The sequence below is a fragment of the Miniopterus natalensis genome, chromosome 11, assembly GCF_054644295.1.
Source record: "Miniopterus natalensis isolate mMinNat1 chromosome 11, mMinNat1.hap1, whole genome shotgun sequence".
In the NCBI taxonomy this organism is placed as follows: Eukaryota; Metazoa; Chordata; class Mammalia; order Chiroptera; family Miniopteridae; genus Miniopterus; species Miniopterus natalensis.
In genome coordinates, this window is record NC_142091.1 from 25909224 (window position 1) to 25937058 (window position 27835).

General features: G+C 42.7%; 1 protein-coding gene across 1 annotated transcript in view; it reads right to left on the reverse strand.

The window, feature by feature from the left end:
• FAT3 (FAT atypical cadherin 3) overlaps positions 1-27835 on the reverse strand; it is a 607947-nt gene that overhangs the window by 114720 nt on the left and 465392 nt on the right. Inside the window, exons 5-6 of the mRNA XM_087821612.1 lie at positions 8298-8612; positions 5701-5911 (exon numbers count right to left, since the gene is read on the reverse strand). Of these exons, the coding sequence (XP_087677738.1) occupies positions 5701-5911; positions 8298-8612 (526 nt within the window). The remainder of the gene's footprint in view (positions 1-5700; positions 5912-8297; positions 8613-27835) is intronic.

Here is a 27835-nt window from a genome sequence, read left to right on the forward strand (position 1 = left end):
CGCCGAGCGGGTCTGAGTTTCAACAAAGAGGGGACCGCAAAAGTCACAGCCCGAGCGTTGCTGCAGGGGTGTGCGGCAGAGATGGTTAAAAGCGAGGTTGTGAACAGCCCACATAACAGATAATTCATGTCGGGGACAACTCTCTGTGACTGTTTTCCATCAAGACAGGTATAATAGGGTAAACAAAGAGCAGAGGAGGCATCTTGGATCTCTGTTGGATTCTAAAGTTAAACAGAGCAAGTTGGAATGTCCTAAAAATCTTTTTAAAACGGGGCAAGAATGAAAATCCTTTGAGCCAGCAGCTACTGCTTGAATGTGCTGGGCAGCAGGGAGTTCGGTCACAATTTAGACAAGTTTTTCTCTAAGGAAGGGCACGAAGCTTCGCCATCTCTCCATGATGAGCCCCAGTGGTGACTGTCCCACTGCTTCCCTTTTAGAGAAGCTTCTGGGTCCCTCCCTGAGCCTATGATTCTATTCCCTCTCGGTGCAATTGTAAAAATATCAACCAAGCTAGTAGTCACCAAGGGGGAAGTGTTATTTGAGAAGCTTCCAAAACACTGAGCTGCTGCATCTCAATGAATTAAGGGAGTCGTTCACAAGCTGTTCATTCAAGTTCCGCGTGTACACGGGACTTAAGGAAAAATGCTAAACACCAGTTACGGTTTGATCGTGAATAATTTTCTGCCTTGGAAAGAAGCAAGCACAGCACGGGGCTGAAAAGGGTGTTTACATGGAAGGCAGGAGATGCAGGGTGGAGGTCAGGAAACAGTGGTAGGAAGGAAAATCCCTTCTAGAATCTTATGTAAAATTCATTTTCTTAAAACAATGAATTTAGAAAGTACTGTTGAGGCTTTTTACCATTTTCCTAAAATCTCTTCAGGTGTGCTCCCTGGCCTGTCTTGTTGCTTTGGAGGAAAGAGATGCCTGTTTGGGATCAAATTAGGGGCAGAGTGCAGAATAGGAGAAATGAAGTATTTGATGCCAATTGAATGACTGAGCAAGCGTCACCTTGACGGAGAGATAGCTATATTAGAAATGGTGCACAGACATGGCTTCTTTCAGGAGGGGTGGGTAAGAGTTTTGTGATAAAGAAATATGGCCATTTGGTTAGAGAAGACCCAGGGATGTCCAAGCTCTTGTCAGAGAACAGAGCTGTTGCTAGTGCTACCAAAGAGTTTAACTTGTCTGCTTGATCCAACCCTAATAAGAGAGGGCTCCATTGGGGACAAGCTTCAAGAAGGCAGGTGTTAGCTTGAGACAGAAGTATCTAAGAACCCACAGTCTGCAGAAACCGAGGACAGTAAGCATCCAGGCAGTCTTTATCTACTGCAATACAGAAAGGTATTTCTGCTAGAGTTGAACCTATGTAGTAGCTCACACCATCAGAGAATTATTTTCAAAGAACAGCCTTTCTCCTCTCTACACATTGGGTGAGGCAAATAAACAAAAATATTGTCATTGTTTACTATCTACAAGAAACACTTTTTCTAGCCTAAGTCAGGCCTGAAGCTAGAAAAGTGGGTGGCAACATCCCCCATCAAGCTGTGGGTGAAGAGGAATTATTCGAAGTGTGTAATAATGGTGGCCTTTACAATACAAATATTTGCCATTGGGATAAAGGTATGGGGACTGAACGGTGAACCACAGTGTGTGCACATTAGAGAGTATGTAAATCACAGAGCTACTGGGTTGAAATTAGAGTCTCCTGGGAAGTGTGAAGATGCGTGATAAAGACACAAAGGATTATGGGTTAATTTTGTTCCCTTCATTTTTTTCCCCTTTTAACACACAGAAGGAACATGCTGTGCGTTGGGCTGTTTAAACACAGAACAGCTGAAATTTATTATGTTTCCTTTTAATAACAGCTTTCTTAACTAGGTTACAAGTTGGGCTTCTGTTTCTGGAAGCTAAGGAGAGTCTAACTGTATAGCATCTTGTGAGCAGTGGTCTCTTTGGAGGCACAAGGAAGTGACTGACAGATCCTTGGTGCAGGAAGTCCGGGCTTGGGAACAAAAGCATGCTGGCCATACCATTTTTGTGAATTCATATCATGGTGGGAGGAAAGAGATGCAGTTAAACAAAATTCGGGTAGATTGTAACTATGGAAATGAGGAGAGTACTCTCAGGGGGAAAAGCATGCTGAAACACTATTTGTGCTCACTTAATGAGAATTCATCAGTTACAGCATTTGTAAGCTGTAAGTGCTAGGCCAGGATGTTATAGTCTCTGTAACCCTAGTGTCAGTACAAGTGTCTGAATGTACTAGGTTTATAATGGAAACGAGCCTTGACCTCCCTTGGAAGAGTCATAGAGTGTTTACCTAGGCAAGACCTACACTTTAACCCGAGACCTCATTTCAGGTGCATGCTGACGGTGTAGGCCTCGCATCTATTCTTAGCATTCAATTATAGTGCACCGATACGCGTCTTAACCCTTGAGAAGCACTCTTCCCTCTCTCTCCCTTCTACTGTTAGCTTGGCCTAGGAAGATGCTTAGGTAAGGAGGAAGGGAAGAGAGAAGAAAGTTTCAATGGCTAAGGATAAATAGGTAAGAAATCTCGAAAGTGAGGACGAAACATCTGAATATGATAAAGAAAACAATAGGTTTGTAGAGAAAGGGAAAGATGTCAGCAGACTGAGAAAAAAAAAAAAAGACTCTGTTAGGTGAGAAAGGATTTTCAAAAGGGAGATTTGGTGGAAGAGGGGCCATATCTATACTGAAAGCAACCAGCACCTGGGGAAAAAATCTTACTTTTGCAGTGAAATACAGAGTTGGTGTTTCAAGATGTTGTTGGCTAGATGTGGGGGTGGAAATAAAATCATGTTCTGTTTGGGCCTCCGGCTGAGTAGGTTCGGTTGGTAGGAGAAGCTTGGCTAGATGTCTCCAGATCCCCAGAGGGACAATCCTGTGGTCTTCATTAAAAGAGCTACTCAGTACACTGACACCAAGAGGATTCTATAGGAAGAGTATAGCACTTAGAAATACAAAGATGGAGAAACAGAAAACTGATACCATGATTTTGATAGTGATCCCCAGACATATATTTGGAGCAGCCTAAAGGGCCTCCTTCTAGGGAGCCCTCTAGGGAGGGCTCTCATTTGCAAACTTCCCCTCTGATCTTGGTGCATTCTCATTTTGTCAAATGTGGGGTGGTTGATATGGCTGGGAATACAATGGAAGGTCACACTGACTCAGAGTTGGCCTCAGGCAGCTTCACAGGGTTAATTGGCTACCTGGGCCATCTCCATTGGTCACCACTGTTTATTCCACACACCCTCAGTGGACTGCCACAGAAGGAAAGAATGGAGAGACAACGGCCTTGACCTTAAGGTTTAAGAACGGAGACAGGATAAACACGAATGAAAACACAACAGCACTAATAATGCTGAGATAAAAACATGCAAGTAAGGTAACATGCAGCACTACTAGGCATGCTTACCTACACACAATCACATACATACACATGCGGGAATGTTGAGGAATTGCAAAACCAACTTGGCTAACTTGGCTGGTTAGACTGAGCATCAGCGAAAGGTGTGCTTGCAGGATTTCTGAGAGTGGGTGGGGAAGGTGGTGGGATGGGCTGAGGAACAGAAGGTTGCATGCATGGGTCACACAAGGGACAGAAAGCAGTGTTGTCAGGTTGTTGAGGTGCTTGCAAACTGGACTGTCAGGGAAGAAGGGAGATAAACTGGTGGCTGATGAGAGAGGGTAGGTCCTCCCACAGCTCAGGACAGCACCCCAGGAGCCCTGTTGCCTACTGGGTTTTGACTGTACTCTCCTTTGGGTTATTTAAAAGAAGTCACTATCACACATGCCCTTTGAGGCCCGGCACCAGTGACACATGTTGACACTGAAATGCACTTGCTGGGACTCCAACTGGGGATGATGGTGAAGGAATCACCAAAGCTGATAGCACAGACAACCAGGCGATGCATATATGCAACCCTTTGTTTCACCAAGAAAGAGGAAGCTGCATCAGATAATAGCTTAATGAGCTGAAAATTCCTGAGAAGAGACAGACATGGAGACACCTTTCATGGATCAGAGGAGCTTGCATTTCAAATGCATTAAGTGGAGATGAAGGAGTTGAAAGCTTGGAATGAGGATGGTCATGTACACGGCGCTGTGATTAATGCCAAATAAGTAAAACAAAGACTTTCTACCATCACTCCATAAAATGAAATATGTAGAAAACAAGCCTTTTCTTTCTGGGAGTTCAGAGGACCCTCTACTGAGGTTTGATTGGGGATTATGGGGCATTCTTTTTCTGTGCCCCATTAAAACAGATGTGGAATGTTCTAAATGATTTTCCCAGATCCAACCATTCCTGGGAAGAGAAGCAGGTTCCTGCCCATCCTTTCCAGGCAATGACATGTGGAAGGAAATGATTCCCCCAGACCAGCAATCTGGAATCCCCGCCTCCCACGGAGAACCGTGGGAAGTCAGCTCCAGCTCAACCAGAGGCAGATCCAGGGCTGGCACATGCTCTCCCTTCTCTCCTCTTAGCAACAGCATGTTATGTTTCTTGGTCCTCGGCACTTATTTCCTTTCCACCGCCTCTCCCTGCAGGTCTGTTGAGGGCAGTAATGCTGTTTTGCCCTCTCCTTTTGCAGCCTGGCGTGCGTGCTTGCTTGCTTTCAAGGAATTCAAAGGTTGGCTCCCAAGGTCTATCCTGCATGCTTCCATCTGCTTTTTCTATTCAGCTCTTGAGGGAAGCTCTCACTGGCTATATATCTCAGTTCCACTTCCTGCCCTTCCTTTTGTGGAGAGCAGCCAGGAAACTCTTCCTGGTGGGGTGTTTTGGTCTAGGAATGGCATTACGGCTACAAAACAGACTCGTTGGGATATGTTTTAATTTACTTCTCAACTGGAAAAGGCCCAGGTAAATAAACCAACCTACAAAAAAGATGAAAAGAAAACAACCAAAAGCCCGCACTACCTCAAAAACAAAGAAAAAAAATGAAAAAATAAATCAAAACAACCCCCACCCTAAATCCAAACCCCATCCAACCTCAAACAAAAGAGTCACTGGATACGAGTAATGCAATAGCTGTTAGAGGCATGTATGAAGTCTGTGGGCTGCACTTCAGCCTGTCACAGGCAGTTATGAAAGATGTAATTTAATTCGCTTAAAAAAACTGTAAAAGGCAGATTGGATAGCTGTATTTTAGCAAATGTGTTTGCACTAAGGGTACCTTCTGTTGAACAGTTCTGCCCACAAGCTGTCTGTAGAATATAGAACATCTCTCGAGCATGCTTGCCACCTTGAAGCAGGGCAGTCGGGAGCAGAAAAAAAAAAAGAACAGAATGCAGAAAAAAGGTGAAGAAAAAGAGAGAAATGAAGGACAGCAAGTCTAGTACCATCAATACATTTAGAAATGAGATTAGCCAAGTGTGACAATAGAATTTAAATGACACACGGAAAGACATTAAGATTGCAGTAAATAACGTACTATGGAAAATCCAGCCAGAGAGCACTTTCTGTTCAGCTTGGCTACAGAGTCGGAACGAAAGCACAGGTCTACTATTCATTTTACTGGCTCTTTTGCATTCCAGCACTATACATGTTTTAATCTGAGCACTGATCATTAGTGGTTTTTGTTGTTGTTTTTGGTTTGTTTGTTTGTTTTTTTGCTAGTTGCTCCAAACAGCAAATGACCACATTGCCCCATACAGCTCTGGAGGACTCAGACTTACCAACTATGTCAAACCACAGAGGGGTGTTAGCTGGCTGCACAGACACCACCCCCACAATCTCGGTGACTCTATCGCTTTCCATGACTGTGAAGTTATAAAATGGCTCATCGAAGGTTAGCGGTATAGGTGAAGGGGGTGGTTTCTTAATCCATTCAATGTGGAGGCGGGCCGTGGAGGATTTCTGTGGGCGCCCATTGTCCACCGCCTTTATCTACTCACACACGGAGAGAACACAGAAAGATGTCTGAGAGCTCGGACCCTTGTGGAAGTGTGGATCTGTCACTCATACATTGTCGAGCTGAGCGACCATACTCATCACAGTGTCAGCAAAGGGAAGAAAGAGTGGAGATCTGGGGAGAATGAGCTCAGGAGTTGGGGGCAAACAACTTGGTCGTGTGGGGGTCCCGTGCCACATTTGCCAGAAGATGATTTGGACCACAGCCAACTTTACAGATGTGAAAAACTTGAAAAACAAATGTTGCACTTACGGTTTTTAGCATTTTATGTTCATGAATGATAGTTACATGAGTAGAAATAGCTCATTTGATTCTTTATACCTCTGAGGGTGATGCTTGAAAGGAAATACAGTACACTGTGAATCTCTGCTTGGGTGCGAATAAAGTGTGTGTGCACAAAACTGTGCGTGTTCGTGTGTGCGTGCGCGTGCGTGAATGGTCATGTTTTGCAGCTCCTTTCTTCTGCTTTCCCCTGGAGAAGGATTCCACTCGCACAGAATCCCAGGTAAGCGATGGGGGCAGGTGTGGCAAAGGCAACAGCCTTGCTCTAACCACCTCAGAGGCCCTTCAGTTATGTCAGCTGAATGGTGAAGAGCTCTCTTGGTGCAAGCATGGGCTCCTGAGGGCAGGGGAGTGGGAGAGAGGGTGTTAATGATCCTTTTGTATGGTCTGATAGAAAAGCTGAGGAAAGCATATGTGCAGCGTTAACTGCAATGGTGTCCTGGACTTAAATTGGGGGTGTGTGTGCGGTGAGCAGTTAATTCCAATAGGCTGACACCACTGAGAGAAAATAAAAATAAAGGATTTACAAATAGTAGATTAAAATAACATTTATAGATGCATGGCCAATAGTTATAGCCTTTAAAAACAGTGGCAACTCATAACTCCCTAATGCTCTATGTTCATGGATGATCACTTTGCCCTGGAAAATTCCTGTGAGATGGAGGACCCTGGAAGTAGATGTCTTAGGTCAGGTTTCCTAGGAGCAGAGTCTGAAACAGGGATTTGAGTACAAATGATGCTTTTGGGGGCGGGGAAGTGTTCTTAGAAGAAAGGAAGTGAAGAAAGCTGGATGGACAGGGGAAGATGTTAAGCAACGATGTGGTCTCAGCTACAGTCTGATCTCATCCTGATCCCACAGGGAGCTTGGAGTCATTAACTGCACCATAGAGTTGGATCCACCTGGAGGCTAGGGGGTTGGATTTTCGCATCGGATGTGGGTCAGTCATTGGCTGTGGGCTGCCGGGCTGGGGTGGGAATGTGGAACCCAGAAGGTCAGTCAAGCATAACTCTCTGAAGAAGGGAGCAGCTATGAGCCCTCAGCAGCCAACATTCAGCCACAGCAGTTCAGGCATAGCTGCACCAGCTGGTAAAGGGAATCTGGGTGGGGCACCAACAGTATCCACTGCAGTCCATCCAGTCCTCATAGATTCCCATTGGCTACTCTCACACAGCTGCAGTAGCACTTATTACATCAGAGCTTTTAATGGTAGAAACAGAGCTAGTCTTTTATTATCTTCTTTCCTTTGCCCACTGTTCTGGATGTATTACTGAGCAGGGAAAGGACCCAAGTCCAGACCACAGGAGTGAAAAGAGAAATTAAGAAACTCAGACCATCTTTTAAAATAGTAAAGAGTTGACTGTATATAGCAGAGACTGTTGAGAACTAAGAGAAGGATGGCATATGGCATTAACTCTTTTTAGGGAGCCTGGAAAGTGCTCATCATTTGTAGGATGACCAGTCCCCTTTCTGGCATAGGCACTGCAGGTCTAATGTGGTTAGGGGTGGAGGTAGCAGGCTGGTACCTTAGACATGGGAGTTTGTCTCTTTGAGATGGTGCTTATGGTTGTTTTTATTTTTAATTTGCCAACACTGAAAAATTTAGTCACTTTTTACTTAAGGTTTTTTTCACTTTTTAGAGACTAAGCATAGCTGTGATTTGTGTCTCACAATTCACACAGTTCAATTCATGTTCTATCACATTGTCAGCAATTACAAGAGTTGTTTTCTTTGTGAATTCTGGGAGACACATTGAGTGATGCCGAATAGCAGGTGGGATATGTCACTCTGCTATTCTCCTACCCTTAGTTTGCATCTATTCTCAGTACCTTGAAATGATTTAGGGTTGCAGGAAGTATGCTGAGTATGTGATGGAGCAGGCTGTGGACTGGGAATGGGGGAGGTCTACCATTTGCAAAGGAAATGGTATTATTTAAGAATATCACTGAAACAGAGGTAGCCTTCCACTGCTACGTGGCTGTACCTTTTACTCTAAAGATGTTTTGTTCAAAGGAATATACACGAATAAGAAAGTGATTCCCTCCCCCCATTAATGTTATTGAGGTTCAGAAAAATCTTACCGTTAGGATGTCATAACTCCCTGCTGTAAATTGCTTTCTGGATGAAACCATGCCAGTTTTAGGGTCAATAAAGAACTTTCCATCATCATTCCCATCCACTACACTGTAGGAGATTTCTGCGTTGGGGCCCTCATCTCTATCAAACGCGAAAGCCCTGTAAATGGGTTCCCCCCTCTTCTTCCGGTCACGCTCCGGTAGCTTGATCTGGTAGACCTTCTCTGGGAACTGAGGCTTGTTGTCATTTTCATCCAGAACCTGAACCACCACCCAAATGGTTGACTGTTTTGGAGAGGAACCGCCATCTGTCACTGTCACCTGAGATTTGAAAGAGAAAGCATTTGACAATCAGAAAGAAGAAAATCTTTTCTTGCTATTCCTCTTCATGCCACCCCACAAAAGGGTGCCCGAGAACATCTCCACTTTTCCTATTCCTGTAGCTCATGTCAAATGCATAACTTCAGAGTTCAGCCACAGACGCACGGGAACGCCCCACATCCAGCCACACACATCATCGCTGAAAGGCTAGGAGGGAGGCGAGGGGCTCAGATTATGGGGCGAAGAGGGAGAAGAAACAGGACCGCTTTACAGAATGCGCCTGCTCAGGCAGACTCAGTGGGCCTAAACTATGCTCCCCTCAACAGGCACAAAAGACAATACAATTATCATATGTTAACCCCTGCTGTTCCTTCTAATCCTTGGACAATGCTATCACCATTCAGATTTTTTCACTATTCATTTTCTTTTCCATCTTCATGAAAAATTTGTGATTTTTACATTGTTAATGAACAAAAAGGAAACTGAAATATACTTTGCAATTCTGATGGTACATGTGACATTTAAAATATGTTTTGACAGTCACAAAACAACTCCCCCCCCCTCTGGAAAATGGGAGGGGAATGGACACCCCTTCCCATATCTCTGAGTCACAGTGATGAGAATTGCTATCATATTAATACTTAACATGTGGATGGTGACACAGTATATAAAGCACTCTTCCATGAGTTTCACTTTCTGAAACGCCCTCTTCAGTAAGTGGAGCAGGCTTATTTATTCCCATTTTACAGATAATAAAAGAGAGGCACAGAGGTCTCACTGTTACCAAGTGCTAAAGCCAAGTATTGAATTTTTGGCAATTCTGCTTTACCACAAAGCCTGGACAGCTTATTACCTCAAACTATGTATTTGGAGACTGGAAGGCACATGAAGATGCATTTGTCATCAATAGAAGAAAAACAACAGTGAATTACAGCACCTGGCCATCCAGTTTTTCACCTAATAAACCAACTTGACAGGAATAACGGGAAAAAAAGGCCAAAAATTTGGCAAAGCTATCTAATTTAGTTTCTTTTACAAGCTGCCTAGGAGGATGGCTTTCATAGATTTATGGTAAATTTTCAGACAAGTTCTTTCTTTCTTTGAAAAATCAATCAAGTTTCCTTCCAAAGTTATTTTCCCCATTGGTTTGTTATGTTTCACAAAAGAAACACATCAAGGCCAATATGTGCCAAGGCTGGATTTTGACTCTTGAGCTAATTCCTGGACATGCTGAGTTCCAAAGAGGCACGTTCTGCTGCTGCCAAACTAAAATGTTATACTCCCAGGTGAGCTGTGTTGACCAAAACACATTGATTTCTTGGCTGTTCAACTCCTCTGTCTTTCTTTTCTGCTTCAACAGCCACTTTCCGAATCCAGACAACTCTCAGTCTTCACCAAGCACAGAATCACCTCCTCACTGCTTGTCACTAAATGCCCCATGGTGAGCTCTGAGATGGAGCTCTGGTGCTGATTTAGGGCAGGTGGCTGCCAAGGAAAAGAGCGACTCTCTTGACTGTGGCTCACTGCTCACTTGAGGATCCTGCTATTGTAATAATGTTTTCCTTTGGAGTAAACATGGATTGACAATCCAGGTCCTCAAGGTGTGTGCAACAGGGAAGGGTGGCAACTGCATAGGTTCATGAAGCATCTCCCCTCCCAGGTGTGCTATGGGAGTTGAGTTACCTCCATCACCACCTCATCTCAAGCACCCAGCTCTCTTGCTCCCTCAGGCTACACAGGCATCCATCAGGCCCTGAATACACTCAACCATCTCAGGGGTTTGCACATGATGTCTTCTCTCCTTGGAGGGCTATCCCCATCCCTTCACCTGGGTCTTACCTACTTATCCTTTAGGTCCACCTGAAATATAACTTCCTCAGAGATGTCTCCTCTGACCCCACAGGCCAAGTGCTAGCCCCCTCTTCTAATCCCCTCCCAAATTATGTACTGTTAAATAGCCCTAAGTACTTTTCTTTTGCAGTACTTGCTGTTGTGGATATTAACTACATACATGATTCTCCAACCTAAGCTAATAAGAGCAAAACAGACTTTGCCTTTTTTTAAATCCTCATTTGAGGATATTTTTTCCATTGCTTTTCAGAGAGAGTGAAGCGGGGGGAGAGAGAGAGAGAGAGAGAGAGAAAGAGAAATATCGATGTGAGAGAGACACATCGATTGGTTGCCTACTGCAAGTGCCCTGACCAGGGCGGAGCCTGCAACCAAGGTATGTGCCCTTGGCCAGAATCAAACCTGGGACCCTTCAGTCCATGGGCCAGTGCTCTAACCACTGAGCCAAACTGGCCAGGGCAGACTTTGCTTTTTTTGTTCACTGCTCTCACCCCTGTGTCAAACCACACAGAACATGCGCCACACATGCTTATTTAATGAATTAGACTATAATTCAGCTTCTACTTGGACAACCTTTTTAGCCAAAGCAGTCTCACCGTATAAAACCTTCATAGATCATTCAACGCCCTTCATAACATTATTACAAGCTGCCTTTCCCGCCTTTGGCCTATAACTCTTCCATCTTCTTACCCATGGCTTCAATTGCCACCCATATGCTGATAATTCCCCAATGTGCACTCTTGTGCCTAAACCGCGTTTTCCATCTCCAAACCAACATGTTCAATTATTTACTAGGAATCTACTCTCTGGCCCTCTCACATGCACCCCAACACCCCCAAATCACAGACTGAAATCATTATCCTTAAACTTCTTCCTTTTCCTATTTTCACTGTCTCAGGGAATGATGACCCCATCTACTCTCACACTGGTCCACACCAGAATCCTGGGCATCCATCTAGAACCAATGCTCTGTCTAACTATCCACATCCAACCAAACTTGGAGGCCTCTGGGTATCTCTCATGTGCAGCCCCTATGACAATCTCCTCTGCCACACTGCCCTATGGACAGGCCTCATTTGCATCTTGCTTGGGCTACCACATTAGTCTCCTGGTCTCCCTGCCTCTAGCCTTCACCTTTGTTGTGAAGTGTTAATTCTTCCTCAAAAATCTGACCTGCATACAATTCTTCAGGGGCTCCTCAAGGACAAGGAACTGGCTGGCCTTGATGATCGCCAGATTATCACTATCTGCTCCTTTCCCTCCCTCTATGCTCAGTTACACAGTGAACCTGGGAGGTCCTGAGTATACCATGCTCTTGCACCTCCATCCCATTGCACAGCTGTTTGTCTCCATGGAATGCCTTCTGTCGAGAATACACCTGACTCATTCTAGAAGCTTCCATTCAAACAGCCCTTCTGCAAAACCATTCCTGCCTCCTGCACAGTGAGGTAGGCACCATCATCAGGTTCCCACTCTACTGTGTGCATAGCTCCAGGACAGTAATTACCATCTTCCGTTTTGAAGTGTCTGTTTGCTCAGTGCTCTTCACTCAATCATTTCAGACCTTGAGTAACTTGAGATCAGGGTCTGTCTCTTACTCATTGTTATGTTTTGGCAGCTGGTAAAGCTCTAAGTGCCAAATAAGTGTTGTTGAACAAAATAAAGAGTTAATTTACCCAAAACTCTTCCCTATGATAGTAAATGGAGAGCACATTCAGATTCTAAAGGGTCTTTGTTTCAATATATTATTTTCCAAGCACTTCTCGCTCTATTATTCTATGAATGGGGGTCAGGTAGAGATAGACAAAATTTCAACCATGCACTCTGGGGTTTATATGCAACTTAAATCACTGAGAGCACTGCTAATCCCAAGATTACACATAATGATTTCTAGCCAATTCCAAAACTGTGTTGGCCACTTATCTACAATCTCTTGAAATGATTTATTCATATGTTTGGCTCCTTCAGTTCACTTTAAGCCACTCAAAGGCAGGGGGCTTGTTTTTTGCATCTTTTTCCTGGAATCTGGTGCACTCTTAATAAATGTTTGTTGAACTGAACTACGTCGTTGCTAAGCTCAAAGTCTTCATATCCACTATTATTTCTGTGAAAATTAATAAACATAAAGCTCATTTAAAATGGAGTTGGGATGCTAGAAAGAGACAACTTTCACACATGTGTCACTCAACACATACTATACTACTGATCCCAATAGGAAGAGATATGCACCTTGCATCTTCAACAGGAAGTGATACCACATGACTACCTCAGCAGGAGAAAGAAAAGATTCCTCCTGGCCCAGTACAGCTCAGCCAATGGAAGGCTACCATAAATAACTCAGCCAATGAAAAGTCACATATATATACTTTGAACCTTCAGTTTCCTTCAATAGACTCTTCCTTTACCACAGCACCTCCCAAGTCTATAAAAGAGCATTCCTCTCCTTTGTTTCTTTGGACTTGTGTGTGGTTCACATTTAGACCACATGTCCCAGATTACAATTCCTTGTTGTTTTCAAATAAACCCATTTTGCTGGAGAAATATCTGGCAGTCTATTTGTTTAAGGTCAACATTTTTCTAGACCCATGCATGTGTCCAGCCATGCTTGTACCTGGAATATTGATCATTGATGTTTCCATCAGATTCTTAGACTTCATATTTAATACTGCCATTGGCTTCAGCCCATCATGAGGAATTAGCCTATATGGAAGTAGCAGCAGCACTGGGGACAGAAGCAAAACTAACTGCGATAAGTCCCTATTATCTCTTCCTCTGCATCATTCTTCATTAATGATGCAAGGAAGTAGCCATTGTTTAGAAACTATCCATTGTCTTCTTGCTCTGCCACAATCTGACAAGAAAATACCAAGCTTTTCTAACTTAAATTTTCTGTTCTTATCATCGATCAATAATCATGGTTTGGCAATTAATCAAAAGCCTAGAAGATTAATATCTTTAGTTGTTTGCAGCTAATAAAAGAAATCACAAATAGTTCAGTATCACTGAAAGAATAACACAATCCCTTTCAATTTTCTATGGTGCCCTTGTGGTCCATAAATACCAGGCAGAGCCAGAAGGTAATCAACATGGCCCAATGGATTATGACAAAATTACAAAGAGGGACATGATTTTAAGTCTATCCCTGGAAGATGAAAGAGCTTTATAGGATCAAAAATGGATGAACATTGAGAATTCTTAAGCTATGGTATCTGGGGGAAGGAAGGCCACACTTCTCACTCATTGAAATTGCCCATGTATTTATTTTTATTGTCTCTCCCTACAGTAGAATATAATGTGTAAGTTGCCTTAGAATTGAGACTTTGTGACTTGTCCACTGCCTTGTCCTAGGGATTACAAGAGTATCTGAGAATATATTCAATTATTTCTAAGATGGAGAGTTCAATTCAATTCCATAATTCTCCTCAAACATTAATTTATCAAAAATAAATATTTACCAGCCACTATATTTAAAGTTGTAAACCTTTCTTCAGGGATTACATATCTCCTCCCACTGTTCTTTATTTGTCCTTGACATAAACATATACACACATATATTTGTATATATATTATATATTTCACTTATATGCTCATTTATTGCATGTCTGCCTCTATTAGAATATGAGTTCCATAAAGCATAGATTTTCATCTGTTTTGTTCGCAGATGTATCCCTAGCATTTACAACAGTGGATGTAGTAAGCATTCAATAAATATTTGATAAATAAGTTAATGAAATATTCATCCAGTGCCTTCTAATTTCAAAACTCTTTTTGAGGCAAATTGGGAGATAAACCAACAAACAAATAGACATGGATTCCTACAAAATTCACCCCTCCCCATGCCTCAAATCCTCTATAATATTCCAGATCTGTGATCACCAGGCCACAGTTTAGATATTTTCAAGAGCAGCTCAATGCCTTATCAAACAGCTCATTTATTAACTGATAGGCTGAAGTTTTACAAAGCTCTTCTTAATATTGATCCGGAATCTACCTGCTTATATCTAGCTTAGACTGCCTGTAGTTTGGTAGACTATTTTACTCTCTGTAACTATATAGAAAAAGTCAAATTCCTCTTTCACATTGTCTCAATTACCTACTGTGGTGTAATCCAAAAGTGGCTTAAAAGAACTATAATCTTTTTATTGTCTTTCCATTTTATTGGTTCTAGAGGTTGAATGAGGCTGTTCTTACTTGGAGTTTCTCATGAAATCGCAGTCATAGGTAACGGGGCCTGTAGCCATCGACTATGCCTGCCTGTTGATGGTGGCCACTGGCTGGGACCTTAGATGGAGCTGAGGTCAACAGCCCCAATACTTCCAAGTGGCCTCTGTGTGGCCTAGACGTCCTCAAAGCATAGCGGCTGGGTCCTAAGAGCAAAAGGCCAAAAGTACAGAAAGTAGCAGGTGCTAATTTCTTAAGGTTTAGCCCAGAAACTGGCACAGCCTCGCTTGATTCATGTGCTACTCACTAATAGTCTCAGAGTTCAGACTCAAGGACAGGGCTCATAAGCCCCACCTCTATGACAGGAGAGTTAAGTAATTTAGGGGGCTATATTTTAACATCGCCATACTCATAAAATCCTTAAGTATATTTGAGATCCTCACCCAAGACTGAAAAACTCTAATGCATATAATCATCTCTCAGGTCATTCCTTATATATAATGAATTGCTATTATTTATACTGCTTACCTCTTTCAGGTGTTTTCTTATACACCAGCTTCCTTTTTAGAACACAATGTCAGGACAAAACAATAGCATATTAAACTCTCTCAGATCTGTGCCAGCTACCTCTGTAGACCTACAGATAATCGCCTGTGTATTTATTCAGTCCATGACTCTACTTATTTTGGATGGCAGCCCTGTCACACAGCTCTGCGATATGAATGAATCAAGCCACTTGGGTCTTTTTCCTGTGAAAAGCAATAAATTATAAGTGTGTGGTTTCCTTTTGGGGGCCAAACTGCAGAGTTTTATGTGTGTCCTTACTAAATTCCACCTTCCTGGAGATTTTGACTCCCTGTTTTAGATTGTTGGGTTAATCATAGTTATGACAGGTAGCGGGTGTCAAAAGCCTACTCTGTGTCAACGAGGCACTGTGAGAGGCCAGCTCATGCTCCTTCAATTGTTTCTATAATTCCTTTGTTGTTAAAATAATCTCACGCGATAGTTACCATTATTACTCACATTTCACAGATAAAGAAACTGAACTTACAAACTTTCCCAAGGTCACACTGCTCGTAAGTGGCAGAGCCTTCTTTTAATCCTGGCAATTTGGCTCTGAACCAGGGATCAGCAAACTACAACCAAATCTGGTCACTTGTTTTTGTAAGTAAAGTCTTATTGGGATGCAGCCATGCCATTCACCTTATCTATGAACATACTATCTAAGGCTGTGTTGCTGCTGTAAAGGCATAGTTGAGCAGTTGAAGCAGCAGTTGCGTAGGCCACAAAGCCTAAAATACAAGGTGTCCCCCCAAAAATGTATATACATCTTTTGAATAATTATAAAGGCAGTGTTTATTAAAATACATTTCATTTTCAAAATGTAATAGAATCAGCTGTTAAAGTATGTATACATTTTTTGGGGGACACCCTGTATTTGGCCTTCTAAAGAAAAGTTTGCTGCTGTGTCCTAAACCATGTGTTCTGCCTCTTTTGTGATACTGGTTTCACTGGGATGCTTTGCCCAGTCCTCAGCGTGATCACTTACATTGTCACTATCCTTCGCAGGAACCCTGTAGGCACTGCCATTTTTGTTCTTCAGCTGCAGACAGTGAGACTCCGGAGTTAAGTAACTTTTGCCACTCAGCCAGTAAGCGACAGAACGCGGGGTTGCTCCCAAGTCACTCTGGCGTCAGAGCTCGTGCTCTTTTCCCTATCCCTACAGTCTATGCAGAAGCATCTGTTAACCATCTGTTGAGAATCCCCTCCCCAGCGTGGCTTTGGATCAAAATCAAGCTCGTAGCTGTGCTTCTAGCATCAAGCTTTTCCCTCCTTTGGTAATCGGGACCATCTTCGACTGTCTTCAGTCTTCGCACACCTTTCCTGTTTTCCTCAATTGCTTAAACACTGCCACCAGGTGTGGGGCACGACGGCAACTTCTTTCAGCTCTCTAAGTCTCGAGGCCCAGATTTATTGAGTGCAGCTACATCTTCTGCTATCTTGTTATACTTCCACATCTCCAGCTCCCTCTCACAAACCTGCTCTATCCTACCTGATGAAGGAGATGGGAGGAAGGAGGGGCTGGGTGGTCCCTAGTTTCTGTTCTATTTAAAAAAAAAAACACGTTTTTATTGACTTCAGAGAGAGGAGGGGAGTGGTAGAGAGAGAAACATCAATGATGAGAGAGTCATTGATGGGCTGCCTCCTGCACACGCCCCCTACTGGGGATCGAGCCCCCAACCCGGCAGGTGCCCTGACCGGGAATCGAACCTCGACCTCCTGGTTCATAGGTCGATGCTCAACCGCTGAGCCATGCCGGCCGGGCTGTTCTTCTCTTATTTATCAGACACTTAGTGTTTACTCTGTGCAGGCCCTCTTCTAAGTGCTTCATAAATATTAACACATTTGTCCTCTGGTCAGTCCTGGGAGAAGGGGGAATGATTGTCCCCACACTACAGATTAGAAACAGGCACTGAAAGATTCAGTAAAGTGGAGTCAACCTGGTCCGGGCTCTGTGCCCCTACCCAGGACCCTCTCACCTAAATGCTTGCCCCGAATAGTGCATGTGGCCACATCCTCCTTCCTCTGCGCACAGTTCCAACATGCCCTTCCACTGGCCTCAGCACCGTGGCTCTTATAAGGATGGCAAGCAGCAGGCATGTGGGCTGTGGCTGCTCCATTCTGCCAGTTGCACCCCGAGGCCACCGTAGGCAAACAGCTGACTCTTCACACTGCAGGTGGGAGGTGGCCTCAGCACAGCTAATCCAGCTGCCACTGTCCATGCTGAACACACCCCAAATACCAAGGATCTCTGCACTCACGCTTGGCCGCTGCACCCCTTCTCTCCATTCTGGCAATTCTCCTTTTTCGCAAGTACTTTGTGCCCTTATTCTGAGCTAACGTAGCACCTGATATTCTTCTAAAGTAGGAAACAAAGATCAAAAGAAATTTATTTTTCCCTCCTCCCTCTCACTATCAAAAATCTCAGGGTGCAGCTAATAGATTTTATGCAAGAAAGAAATCTAAAGATAATGCTACTCCAACAAAGGCATAGCTTCCAACCACCAGTGTCAAGTAGGTTACAGATATGCAGCAATATGGATTCTCCTAACTCTTGGGCAGATGAGTAAAACCTCATCTAGCCAGACCCCAGGGCTAGCCACCTCTGGCTGGGGTCAGCCTTTCTGACTGCCTAAAGATATCGTACAAATATTGTCATATTTATGTGCACCATAGTGGGAAAAAGATTAGGAAGCTCTGTAATAAATTACTAATAATATGTTATCCTTCTCTTGGATTTGACTGCATTTTTAAACAATATTTCTAGAGAGATCACTGGATCCAAAAGACACACTCTCTAAGGGTAGGATTTTAAATGCTGTGACTATTGAAAATTAATTTTGGTGAGGAAGCCTGTCTATTTCCACCAGTTTCTCATGAGACAAGTTGTGGATAGCACAGCTGTAACCAATGATGCGTGCTTGCGTGTCTCCATCCTTGGTCATCACACAGGTAGGCCAGCAGATGACAGGACCCACTATTGAGTCTTTTCTTACCCCTATCACACTGTCACATGTACTGAAAAACTTCAGAGCAAAGGGAAACTGCCTTTCCTTATCTCTATTATCCACAGGAAAGCACAGAGTCATGAGGCATTAAGAGAACTCAAGAGTGAATTAGAGTTTGGACATCATTCTGGTTCAATCCACTAGTTTTACAGATGAGAAAACAGGTCTAGACAGATGAGAGTCAGAACCCAACACCATATTACTAGCAATAACCTCGGTCTTCCAAGACATTGGTTGCACAATTCCAAGCTGCCCTTTCAGCACTGCATTCATAATGAGACCTGCATTCATCAATTCTCATCTAGGGGATTTCAATACTGCAGAGGTTTTGATTTAGGTATTTTTCAGAATGTTAAACTCTTTAAAAAAAGAAATGTGTTTAGGGTAGATGTTATGCTTACTTTTAAAATTCAAAATGTTTCACAAACATTTCCAAAGGAGCAGAGAGGCTGAAAATAACTTTATCTCCTCCTCACAAGTGGAGAAACAGAGAAATGATCTTCTCGAACAATATTCAGAGGTTGACCTCAAGGAGGGGGCTGGAGTTCAGACGTGTCTACCTATGGGCTCAGACTGTTGCATAGTTGGGAAGACAAGTATTTTCAGCCTTTTCTGGAATGAAAACTATGTGCAAACAGTAAATTAAAGGGTACGTCTCTAAGGAGGAATGACTCTTGAAGACAAACTTTCTGAAATATTAAAATTAACCTGTACTGTGACCCATATTTTCCATGGAGGGAAAGAAGCAAGCCAAGCTTAAACCACCTGCTCACAGTTTTATTACATGTGATTTATTTGACCTATAACTTGGCATTAAGAATTAATTCTATGAAGACGGGTGAGTGTTCTGGTCACTTACCACCCTGCCTTCCCTACCCTGTGTTGTTATCTCTTAGGTACAGTTGAGGGACATATTCTCTGGACTGTGAAATATCCATGTCTCTGCTTTTTCCAGTTTCAGCAAGTCAGGTGTTTCAGGAGATGTATACTTACTAGGTTGAATAAATTTATAGAGTGGTTTATTTTGTAATGGAAAAGTCTTCATCTGAAATACGTAGAAAAGAATTACGAATTACAAGAAAAGACAGGAAGAAAGAGACAAGAAGAAGGCAAAAGGGAAGGAGGGAGAAAAGACTAAGTATGGAGCCAAGTAGGGAAGGAAGGAAGGGGAGGAAGGAAACAAGAAAGGCAGGCAGGTAGGTAACCTTTTGGGAAGAGGTGAATCTAGGAGTCACAGAGGAGCTTTCTCAGGAAAATAGGGTGTATTCCTTTCGTACAAGGAAGGCTATTTACAGAGGAGACAAGAAAATCCATTGGACTGAACAGATAAGTCAGAGGAGAGTTTACTCCTAAGCGTCTTTCAGAAAGTTCGTTTTTCCTAAAGCATTTTTTAAAAGGCACAAACTAGAGGGGCTCTATGATTCTTGGAACCATGGGACCTAGCTGTTGGGACCACACCATTCATTCTTGTAATCTCTCTCTTTGCCCAAAGATGCAACAATACTGTGGAGATCAGGGCAAAATCCAATCACAATCTACCCAGAGACCCCTTCTGAGCACCTGCGGTCTGTCTCGTGCAGGGTGTCAGTTCTCACAGATCTGTGAGCCACTCCAGGGCTAGCACAGCACAGGCACATAGTGGGTCCTCAATGAATATTTGTTGGTTGGATGCATGCGTGAACCTTGCATCTCAGGACAATGAAGGCATCTTTTCCTCGCCGTGGTTAGACCCGGCAACTGAGAAATGGCAGCTTTTCAGAAAGATCCTTGACCAATTCACTTTGGCAGTGGCTGCGAGGATTATAACTTTGTCCCATCTCTTCTTTGCACTTCAGGAAATAAAGTACTTCCCAGCCTGACGTCTCTTAAAGCCTTTTTTCCCTGCAGAGAGGTATACATCAGCTACTAATCTCATCACATTTCCATTTCCTTCCAGGCTCATCTGCTCATCATTTTCTATTCATAAAACTGGCTTGATCTAATCTTCCCTATCAGCAGGAACTAAACACCTCCTCAGAGTTTCTTTAGAATGATGGTGATTACCACACATGTGCTAACTCCCCTTTTCAAACACATGGGTCCAATCTATGGGCTCACATGTGAGCCATTAGGAAAGCTCTGCCATGAACCAAGATGTGACATCATATTAGCCCCAGGACTAAATCCCCCCTCACTTTTTCCCAATTCCCCTGACATCAAGGCCTTAGTCAATAGACTATTCCACATTCCCCTCTCTGTGAAACACAATCCACCAGGTATGAATTACAACGGAAAGTGTAGATTTGGAGCCTTCCCCTATTTTCCAGCACTGGACCTCACACTTTATGTGGCTTTTATCCTGGCAGACCCTCAGGCCTTACCTCCACTGACGATGCTATTTGGATTTAAGTGCTACATTTCCACCAGGCACCAGATTTTCGGTCTTTCTTCCCACAGTAAAGACTTAATGCAAAAATAAAGGCACATTCTAATTATTAGCTCTGGAAACGCGGCTTTTCTCTTCTCACTGAGCAATTCAACATGAGTTTGCAGAGCAAATTAGCAGGTCGTTTAACCCCTTGTCTTCCTAAAAAGTATGAATTTTAAACCTATCAACTTAAAGAAATTAGGCCCATATGGACTAAGGTAGAAATCATCAACATTAACCGGTGGCCCAGAGAGATGCTCCCTCTACCCCATACAGTGTATTGTAAAAATTTCTGCCAACATTTCAAACTAGAGAAATTTCACATAAAAATTCAAATCACCAGCTTCTCCTGAAAAGTCAGAATACCTGGGCCACCACTCTCAATTGTGTTCCTAATACCGCAGCCTTGTGAGTTGTCATTCATCACCAATACTGCCCAGAAAATTTTCTTGGAATAGAGAAATATTTCTTACTGTCCATATTCCTATCAAAACTGGTTATGAAAAATAGATGGAGAAGACTGCATATTCAAAGACAAATGGAAAAGAGCATATTTCTTTTCGTGAGGGAAGTGCATTCCTGTAAGTTTAATATGTGAGCACTCAGCATGCTTTACACTTCACTCATTTATGATGCCTGAGTGGGCCATGTAGACATTTGAGTTTGTAACCCTTGGTTCAAGATCTTTGTAAAACCTCTGTGTAATAATAGGATGCATATTTTAATGTATGATGGAGATAAACCATAGCTTTTGGTGGACACTGTTCAGAGCCGTAGAGTTGCACATTCATTGTTCCTTCAGATACTTATGATTTCAGATGCTATGATTTTAGAAGAATTAAAAGAAGTTTGAAAAAAATTAAGGCATCTTTAGTCATACAGTCATTTAAACAAGAAATACAAGTCCTGTTGAAAGCTTCTCTTGTTTCCTCCCACATCTCATCAGTATTAACTAGGGACGCTGCTAGCTGTGAATTAGAAATAGGTGGTCTTCTCGGGATGAATGCAGCCCTGGGCCTGGATGTGCAGCTTAATAACAAAGAGTGGGGGCCAGATTCAGTACCCTGTGACCTACTCGGCCAGGTGTCCCCGGGCAGGGCACAACCTGGATACCTCTGATGACAGCCTGACAAGTCCTACTGTGGACACGTCAGTTGTATTTCTTGGTTCTTCGTTCTCTATTCTGGGGGTCGAACTCTCATTACCTCCTGCCTAAACTGCTGCGCCTGTCTTTAACCTGGTCTCCTAGCCTCTGGTCTTGCTTCACCTAGGTTCATTCTTCAGAAGACCAGAGAATCTTTTAAAATGAAATTCAGATGATATCAATCCCTTGCTGAAAGGTCTTTAATGCCTCCCCATTGCTTTGAGCAGATTTCATAAAATGAGTCATGGAGAACACCAGTCTTGCAAGGTGCCTGGCTTAAAAAAGATGGTCTGGGACCCTAGAAGTTTGAAGAACACTATGGACCTTTCCTGGAGCTTTACAGTGCACATATTCAGAGTAGAGCCTCAAAGAAAGTCTAAGCAAAGAAGCTGGTTTATCTTTGTTTAAACCACCATTTCCCAAACTTATTTGACCACAGAACCCTTTTGAGTGATGCTTATTAACATGCTTCAGATTTGATATTTCAAGGAACATACTTTGGGAAGTGCTAAATTACAGGATAAAGCCCTCACACTTAGCATTCACCTCAGAATCCTTCAGCGTTGACACAGCCTGTCCACTGCGCTATTCCCAGCCTTGAGTTTCTATCCACTCTATACCTAAAGTTTTAATCACCTAGTTCACCTCACAAGGTGCAGTGTTTTAGAACTGGGCGGACAGTGTGAGCAAGATGGGCTTCCTTCCCTCGGGCACTCACAGTCTACTTATTCTCCCCACATGGCACATGTCCTTCAATGACCCTGAGCTCAGGTTGGGGTTCCCACTGCACCGAAGCCCCTTTACTCCCTTATTCTTGTAGTTCTTACAAAATCCTTCAAGGTCCAATTCAAATCCTCCAAAGGCCCTGTTCCTTATAACGCTTTCTCAGAGACCTGGGTAGAATTACTCCTTTTAATGATTTGCTCGACTTTATTCATATACTAACACATTACTTATCACATATCGAATTATTATGCCTGTCCTCTTTAACATCCTTGCATGGAACTAGCCTGTAAGTTCCTGGGGGGGGGGGGGGTCAGCACCATATCAATTACTATATTGGCAGTATCCAGCACAATGTTCTGATACATAATAAGTTAAACTAACATCAGTTCCTTTTGGTTTTCGTAAGAAGAATCAGGAGTAAGACCTTGCATTGGTGAAGAAATTATTTAGCCTGCTTTATCTTCCTACTTCTAATGGCATGTTATTTTAATTTTGAGTCATAGCAAGGATCTTAGATTACTAATAAATTAGGATAAATTAGGTAGATATCCTGTTGGTTAGAAACAAACATCATTCATTATCCCATTAACGAAGCTATTAAAAGCCGGTGTACTCTTGTATTCATTGCACAACAGGTAGGATTTGTTCTCTACACATAATAAAATTAAAATCCCCTGGGAAACATGTCTCCAGATACAGCTACTAAAACAGAATGATGGTTCATCTTAGATATTTAAAGCATCTTAATTACTTTCACAAGACAAAAGGGAATATACGTAAGTTTTAAATAAAGATCAATTCAGTAGACTTAATAGATTCGGAAAGATAAATTCGAGGGTGAAGGTTCTGATCAATATGCAATATTTAGGAAGCACTTATCATGTATCTCTATTCAGAAAATTTATTAGGGGTGTATTTGTATCCATCCAGTTCTTGCCTCCATGAGAGTGTAAGACACGCCCCCAGGCCCGGGTCTAAACTATGTTCCTCTCCTGAATTCCTTCAGAATTTATGCTCATTTCTATCAGACCACCTAGAGGCCTGCATAAAAGTGTTTTTCCGTGAGTACGCTGAGGACAGGAACTGTGGGTTTCACGTCAGTACCTAGAACAGGATAAACAAAAGCAATGTATGGAAAAGTAAACTGCCAAAGATATAAAAAGTCAGACATGAAAAATGATAGTGATAAAATAATTCTGCACTATATCTAGAAAATAAAACTAATCACAAATATAAAATATAAAACTCATCCATCAGATGAAAAGCCTGGAAATTTTAATATTGTAAAGAGTGTAAAACAAAAAAACCACGTGGGTGCTTTAGCACTTCTTTTGTTATAAAATCTTGAAAAATCAAGAATGCAACAGTTTCTTTTTAAGTATATACACTGGTTTTTAAAAATCCCTTCTCACAGAGATAAAAAGGGGGAAAGCCACAGTCACTTTGGCCATGAAATAAAATAGATGCAGAAATCCAATAACTTAAGAGAACGAATAATCATCTGAAAGAAGAATTTTTTTTTACCAAAGCTTAGAACGTCCACTCTGTTCCCAGTAAACACTCTGTTTAAATTCCATTTAAAGCCTCTAATGATTCTTTGCCTTTCCCTTTCCAACAGTGGAAGCAGAGGGCTCAGTATGAACATTCTCATTATCTCATCTTAGATATCACCAGGCCTAAGTAATGTAAAAACAGAGGCTGGTGAACTGTCTGCCCTGTCAAAAGCAAGAAAGATTAAATGTGTTAAATCACGGACAACAAATGAGAGTCCCACTGCCCCAGGAGTCAATTAAAAATGTATAACTCAGTTGTGCACCTATAAACTCCAGAAATAATCTTTTGCCCAGCTGAAAATGTTGAAAAGGCATTTGAAACAAAAAGCCTCCAATATGTCCTCAGTTTCTCTGCTGGGTGGAAGTATAATTCAGTAGTTTTCAGATGATACTTCACAATCTTGAGTTTTATTCTGAGTGTTACTATGATGACTATATATGACTCCCTACTATGTGCTATCTTCACACGTCCCAGAGTCATCCCTGTGCTTAACAAATATCCCGTCCTCATTTGTTTTTTGTTTGTTTGTTTTTAATCCTCAATGAGGATATTTTCTGCATTGCTTTTCAGAGAGAGTGGAAGGGAGAGAGAGAAACATCAATGTGAGAGAGACACTGATCAGTTGCTTCCCGCACACACCCCAACCAGGCTCAGGGATCGAGCCTGCAACTAAGGTGCATGCCCTTGGCAGGAATCGAACCTGGGACCCTTCGGTCCGCAGGCCGACACTCTGGCCCCTGGGCCAAACCAGCTAGGGCTCCTCCTCATTTGTTTTGTGAACCAGGGCAGGACATTACCAGGACAGTTCAACTACTTTATTTTCTCTCAAAACTTTCATCTCAGAAGATCATGCCCACAAATACCTATGTGTGAAAACTTCTGGGATCCCTGGTGGGCAGCAGTGGAGAAAAGTGAGTCATGAATAATGAATGTCTCTTTGTAAGAACCCTACTTAGCAGGCAGCGGAAACTATTTTTACTTTATGGCAAAAGCACTCTAAGAGAAATATTCCCAAACCACGTTTCTAAATGTGTGAGGGGCAGCGGAGACTGCCAAGCATTTGGAGAGATTTAGCACCAGCGTGCATGCTCCCGGAAGGTGGAGTTATTTGCTCCAGTGGTCGTGAAAAATCTCATTCTAGACTCAAACATGTATCTTTGTGAATGAGCATCTTTCTTTTCCTTCCGGCTTTGGCAAAGGAGTATGTCAGGGATTCCGATATTCAGCCAATGTAAAAGAAAAAAATAATTCACTAAAATGAATGGAGAATGTCCTAGGGAGCATTGTACTATAACTGTAAGAGGAACCAGCTTCTGAAGTTCCCAAACTGATTGGATTTCACTAGAATAAAAAACTCAGCAGAAAGCTTACAAGAAAAACGATTCTTGAGCAGACTTCACGGTGATGGGAATATCTATTGATCATAAAGAGCTATCAGTTTCCTGGCTCCGATGAATAGGCCCATTACCACAACATATTGGCTCACAGTCTTCCCTGGAAAATCCCAGAAATTTTACAAACAAAACAATCACAGGAGGCGTCAGGAAAGTGTGTCGGCAGCAGCTGAAGGCTACCTGGCAGTGACACGTGGCTGTTATCCAGATGCTGGCCCTCTTGGTTTTGAAATGTGATGGTCAGGGACCAGGACACATCAGTGAGATCCAGGACAGGTGGAGCGTGAGATGGCCTGAACTTTCCTAGCTGCTCCCCTGACAAACTTTAGGTCCTTAAGCCAGCTCAAATCTTAGTGTTTTTTCCAGGTGCTTTTGAGGTGGGTGGGTCTGCTGCCAGGGTGATTTATTATTGAAAATCACAGGGTAATAGGGACCCTTCATGTTCTGGGTCCCTAATCCATTATAGTAATAATATTGAGGCCACCTCATTTATGCTACCCCATGCGGAGCTCTTTCTTACCTGTGGTCTCATTCGATTTTCCCAAGAAATTAAGTAGGGAAATGGTCCAAGAATATTAATCCCATTAGAGATTGGATGAAAGGCCCAGCAAGGTCGAAAGTTTTGCCTAAAGTCACTCAGCTCCCGGGTGACAGCATGGTTCTACAAGACATAGCGCTTTGTGAGATCCAGATGGATGCCACGACACCCTCAAGACTCAGGGCACCAGCCAAATTCACATACACTCCTAGGAAAAATCAACTAAGTGGGGAAGTGGTACCATGTCCTCACATGTGAAAGTGTTGTACTGTTCATATCAGAATGTTTTGAATCCACTACTCTCCATCTGAAATATGTATCGTATGTTCAATAATTACTTCCTGGGGACGGGCAATGAGAAACACTGTGGGGGAGCCAGACATGAGGATGAATGAAAACATGGTCTCTGCTCCTCACGAGCTTGCCATCTAGATGAGGAAACGGGCATGTGGATGAATAATAAAGGGCTGATGGAAGGGGGGAAAGCTCTGTGTGTGGGCTGTGTCGGGAAGTAGTCAGTCTAAAAATTCCTAGTGGCATCATCAATGTTACGGTGCCATTTTAAATGCCACCCTAGTGTCCTGGGGAGGCTGGTGTTTTAAAGAAATGCCCTTTACTGTTGGAAGATCAAAGTCCCGGAAAAGAAATCCGTATTATTTATTTCTTTTTTTATAAGGTGATTATAGAATTCATCCTCATGAAATGGGATATTGTGCAATCTATCGGGAGTGACACATTTGTGCTGTTTTGGAGGGCTGCCCAGAGGGTTTCTCAAGTCCCTGCTTATCCTTAGGACTCATACTTCTCACAAAATGCTACAGAATAAAAGGTGATAGGGTTTACTCATCTTATTTATGCGTTCATAAGACATCAAGTTTGTCACCGACTCTTGGCAATTCCCACTCCCCTCCCTGTGCCAATGTAAACAAGGAAATAAGTAGTTCTGGTTGGGTCTGGTGGCTTTCTTAGAACCAAAGGGGATGCCAGCTTCTGGATGACCCGATATGAGGACAGCAGGGCAGAAGAACTAGGTTTCTTAGCATTGTCACCCCATTGGGCAATTCCTACCACTGAATGGCTCCTGGGCTCCCATTACTTGAGCAATGCATTTTCCAATTTAAAACAAAGTTTATTCTTCCCAAATTTCAGGAACTAATTCCACTGAATTTTAAAAAGTTGGCTAGCTCTGGCTGGTGTGGCTCAGTTGGCTGGAGCGTCATCCCATACACCAGAAGGTGGTGGGTTTGATTCCTAGTCATGGCACATACCCAGGTGGGTTTGATCCCTGGTCGAGGCAAATGATCTATGCTTCTCTCTCTGTCTCCCTTCCTCCCTCTCTAATAATCAATAAAAATTAAAACAAATAAAAGCTGGCTAAAATATACTGAGAATTCTGACTGCTTATTTTTAAGGTAATTCTATGTAAAAATTAAACTAACCAGGTATATTCTTATCTAATGGCTGAGTAGTTAATTTTTATTATTCGCAAGACTCTATCATGTGTCCCTTTCTGAATAAACCTTCACACACACAAGCACACACACACACATGGTGATGTAGACAGACACACACACCCTTTAACTGTAATTTAGGAAGATGCTCAGGGTGAGGTCTTTAACGTGCCTTTGGATTGCTGTAGGTAGGGATTAGGATCCAATTACTTGCATCTGACATCACCATATTATAATAGAACAAAATGCTCTTTGCTATTCTTTAGATCATAAGTACCGTGGCTACCCAGAGAGAAACCCTGTCATAATGGAAGGACCCCAGATGAATGGAAATCAGAGACTAAAATCAAGGGCTGGTATATCCTCTTTGTTACAGAGTGTAATCAGTAGGCCAGGCAGATTACTCGAAATTCCAATTTCTCCCCCCTCTG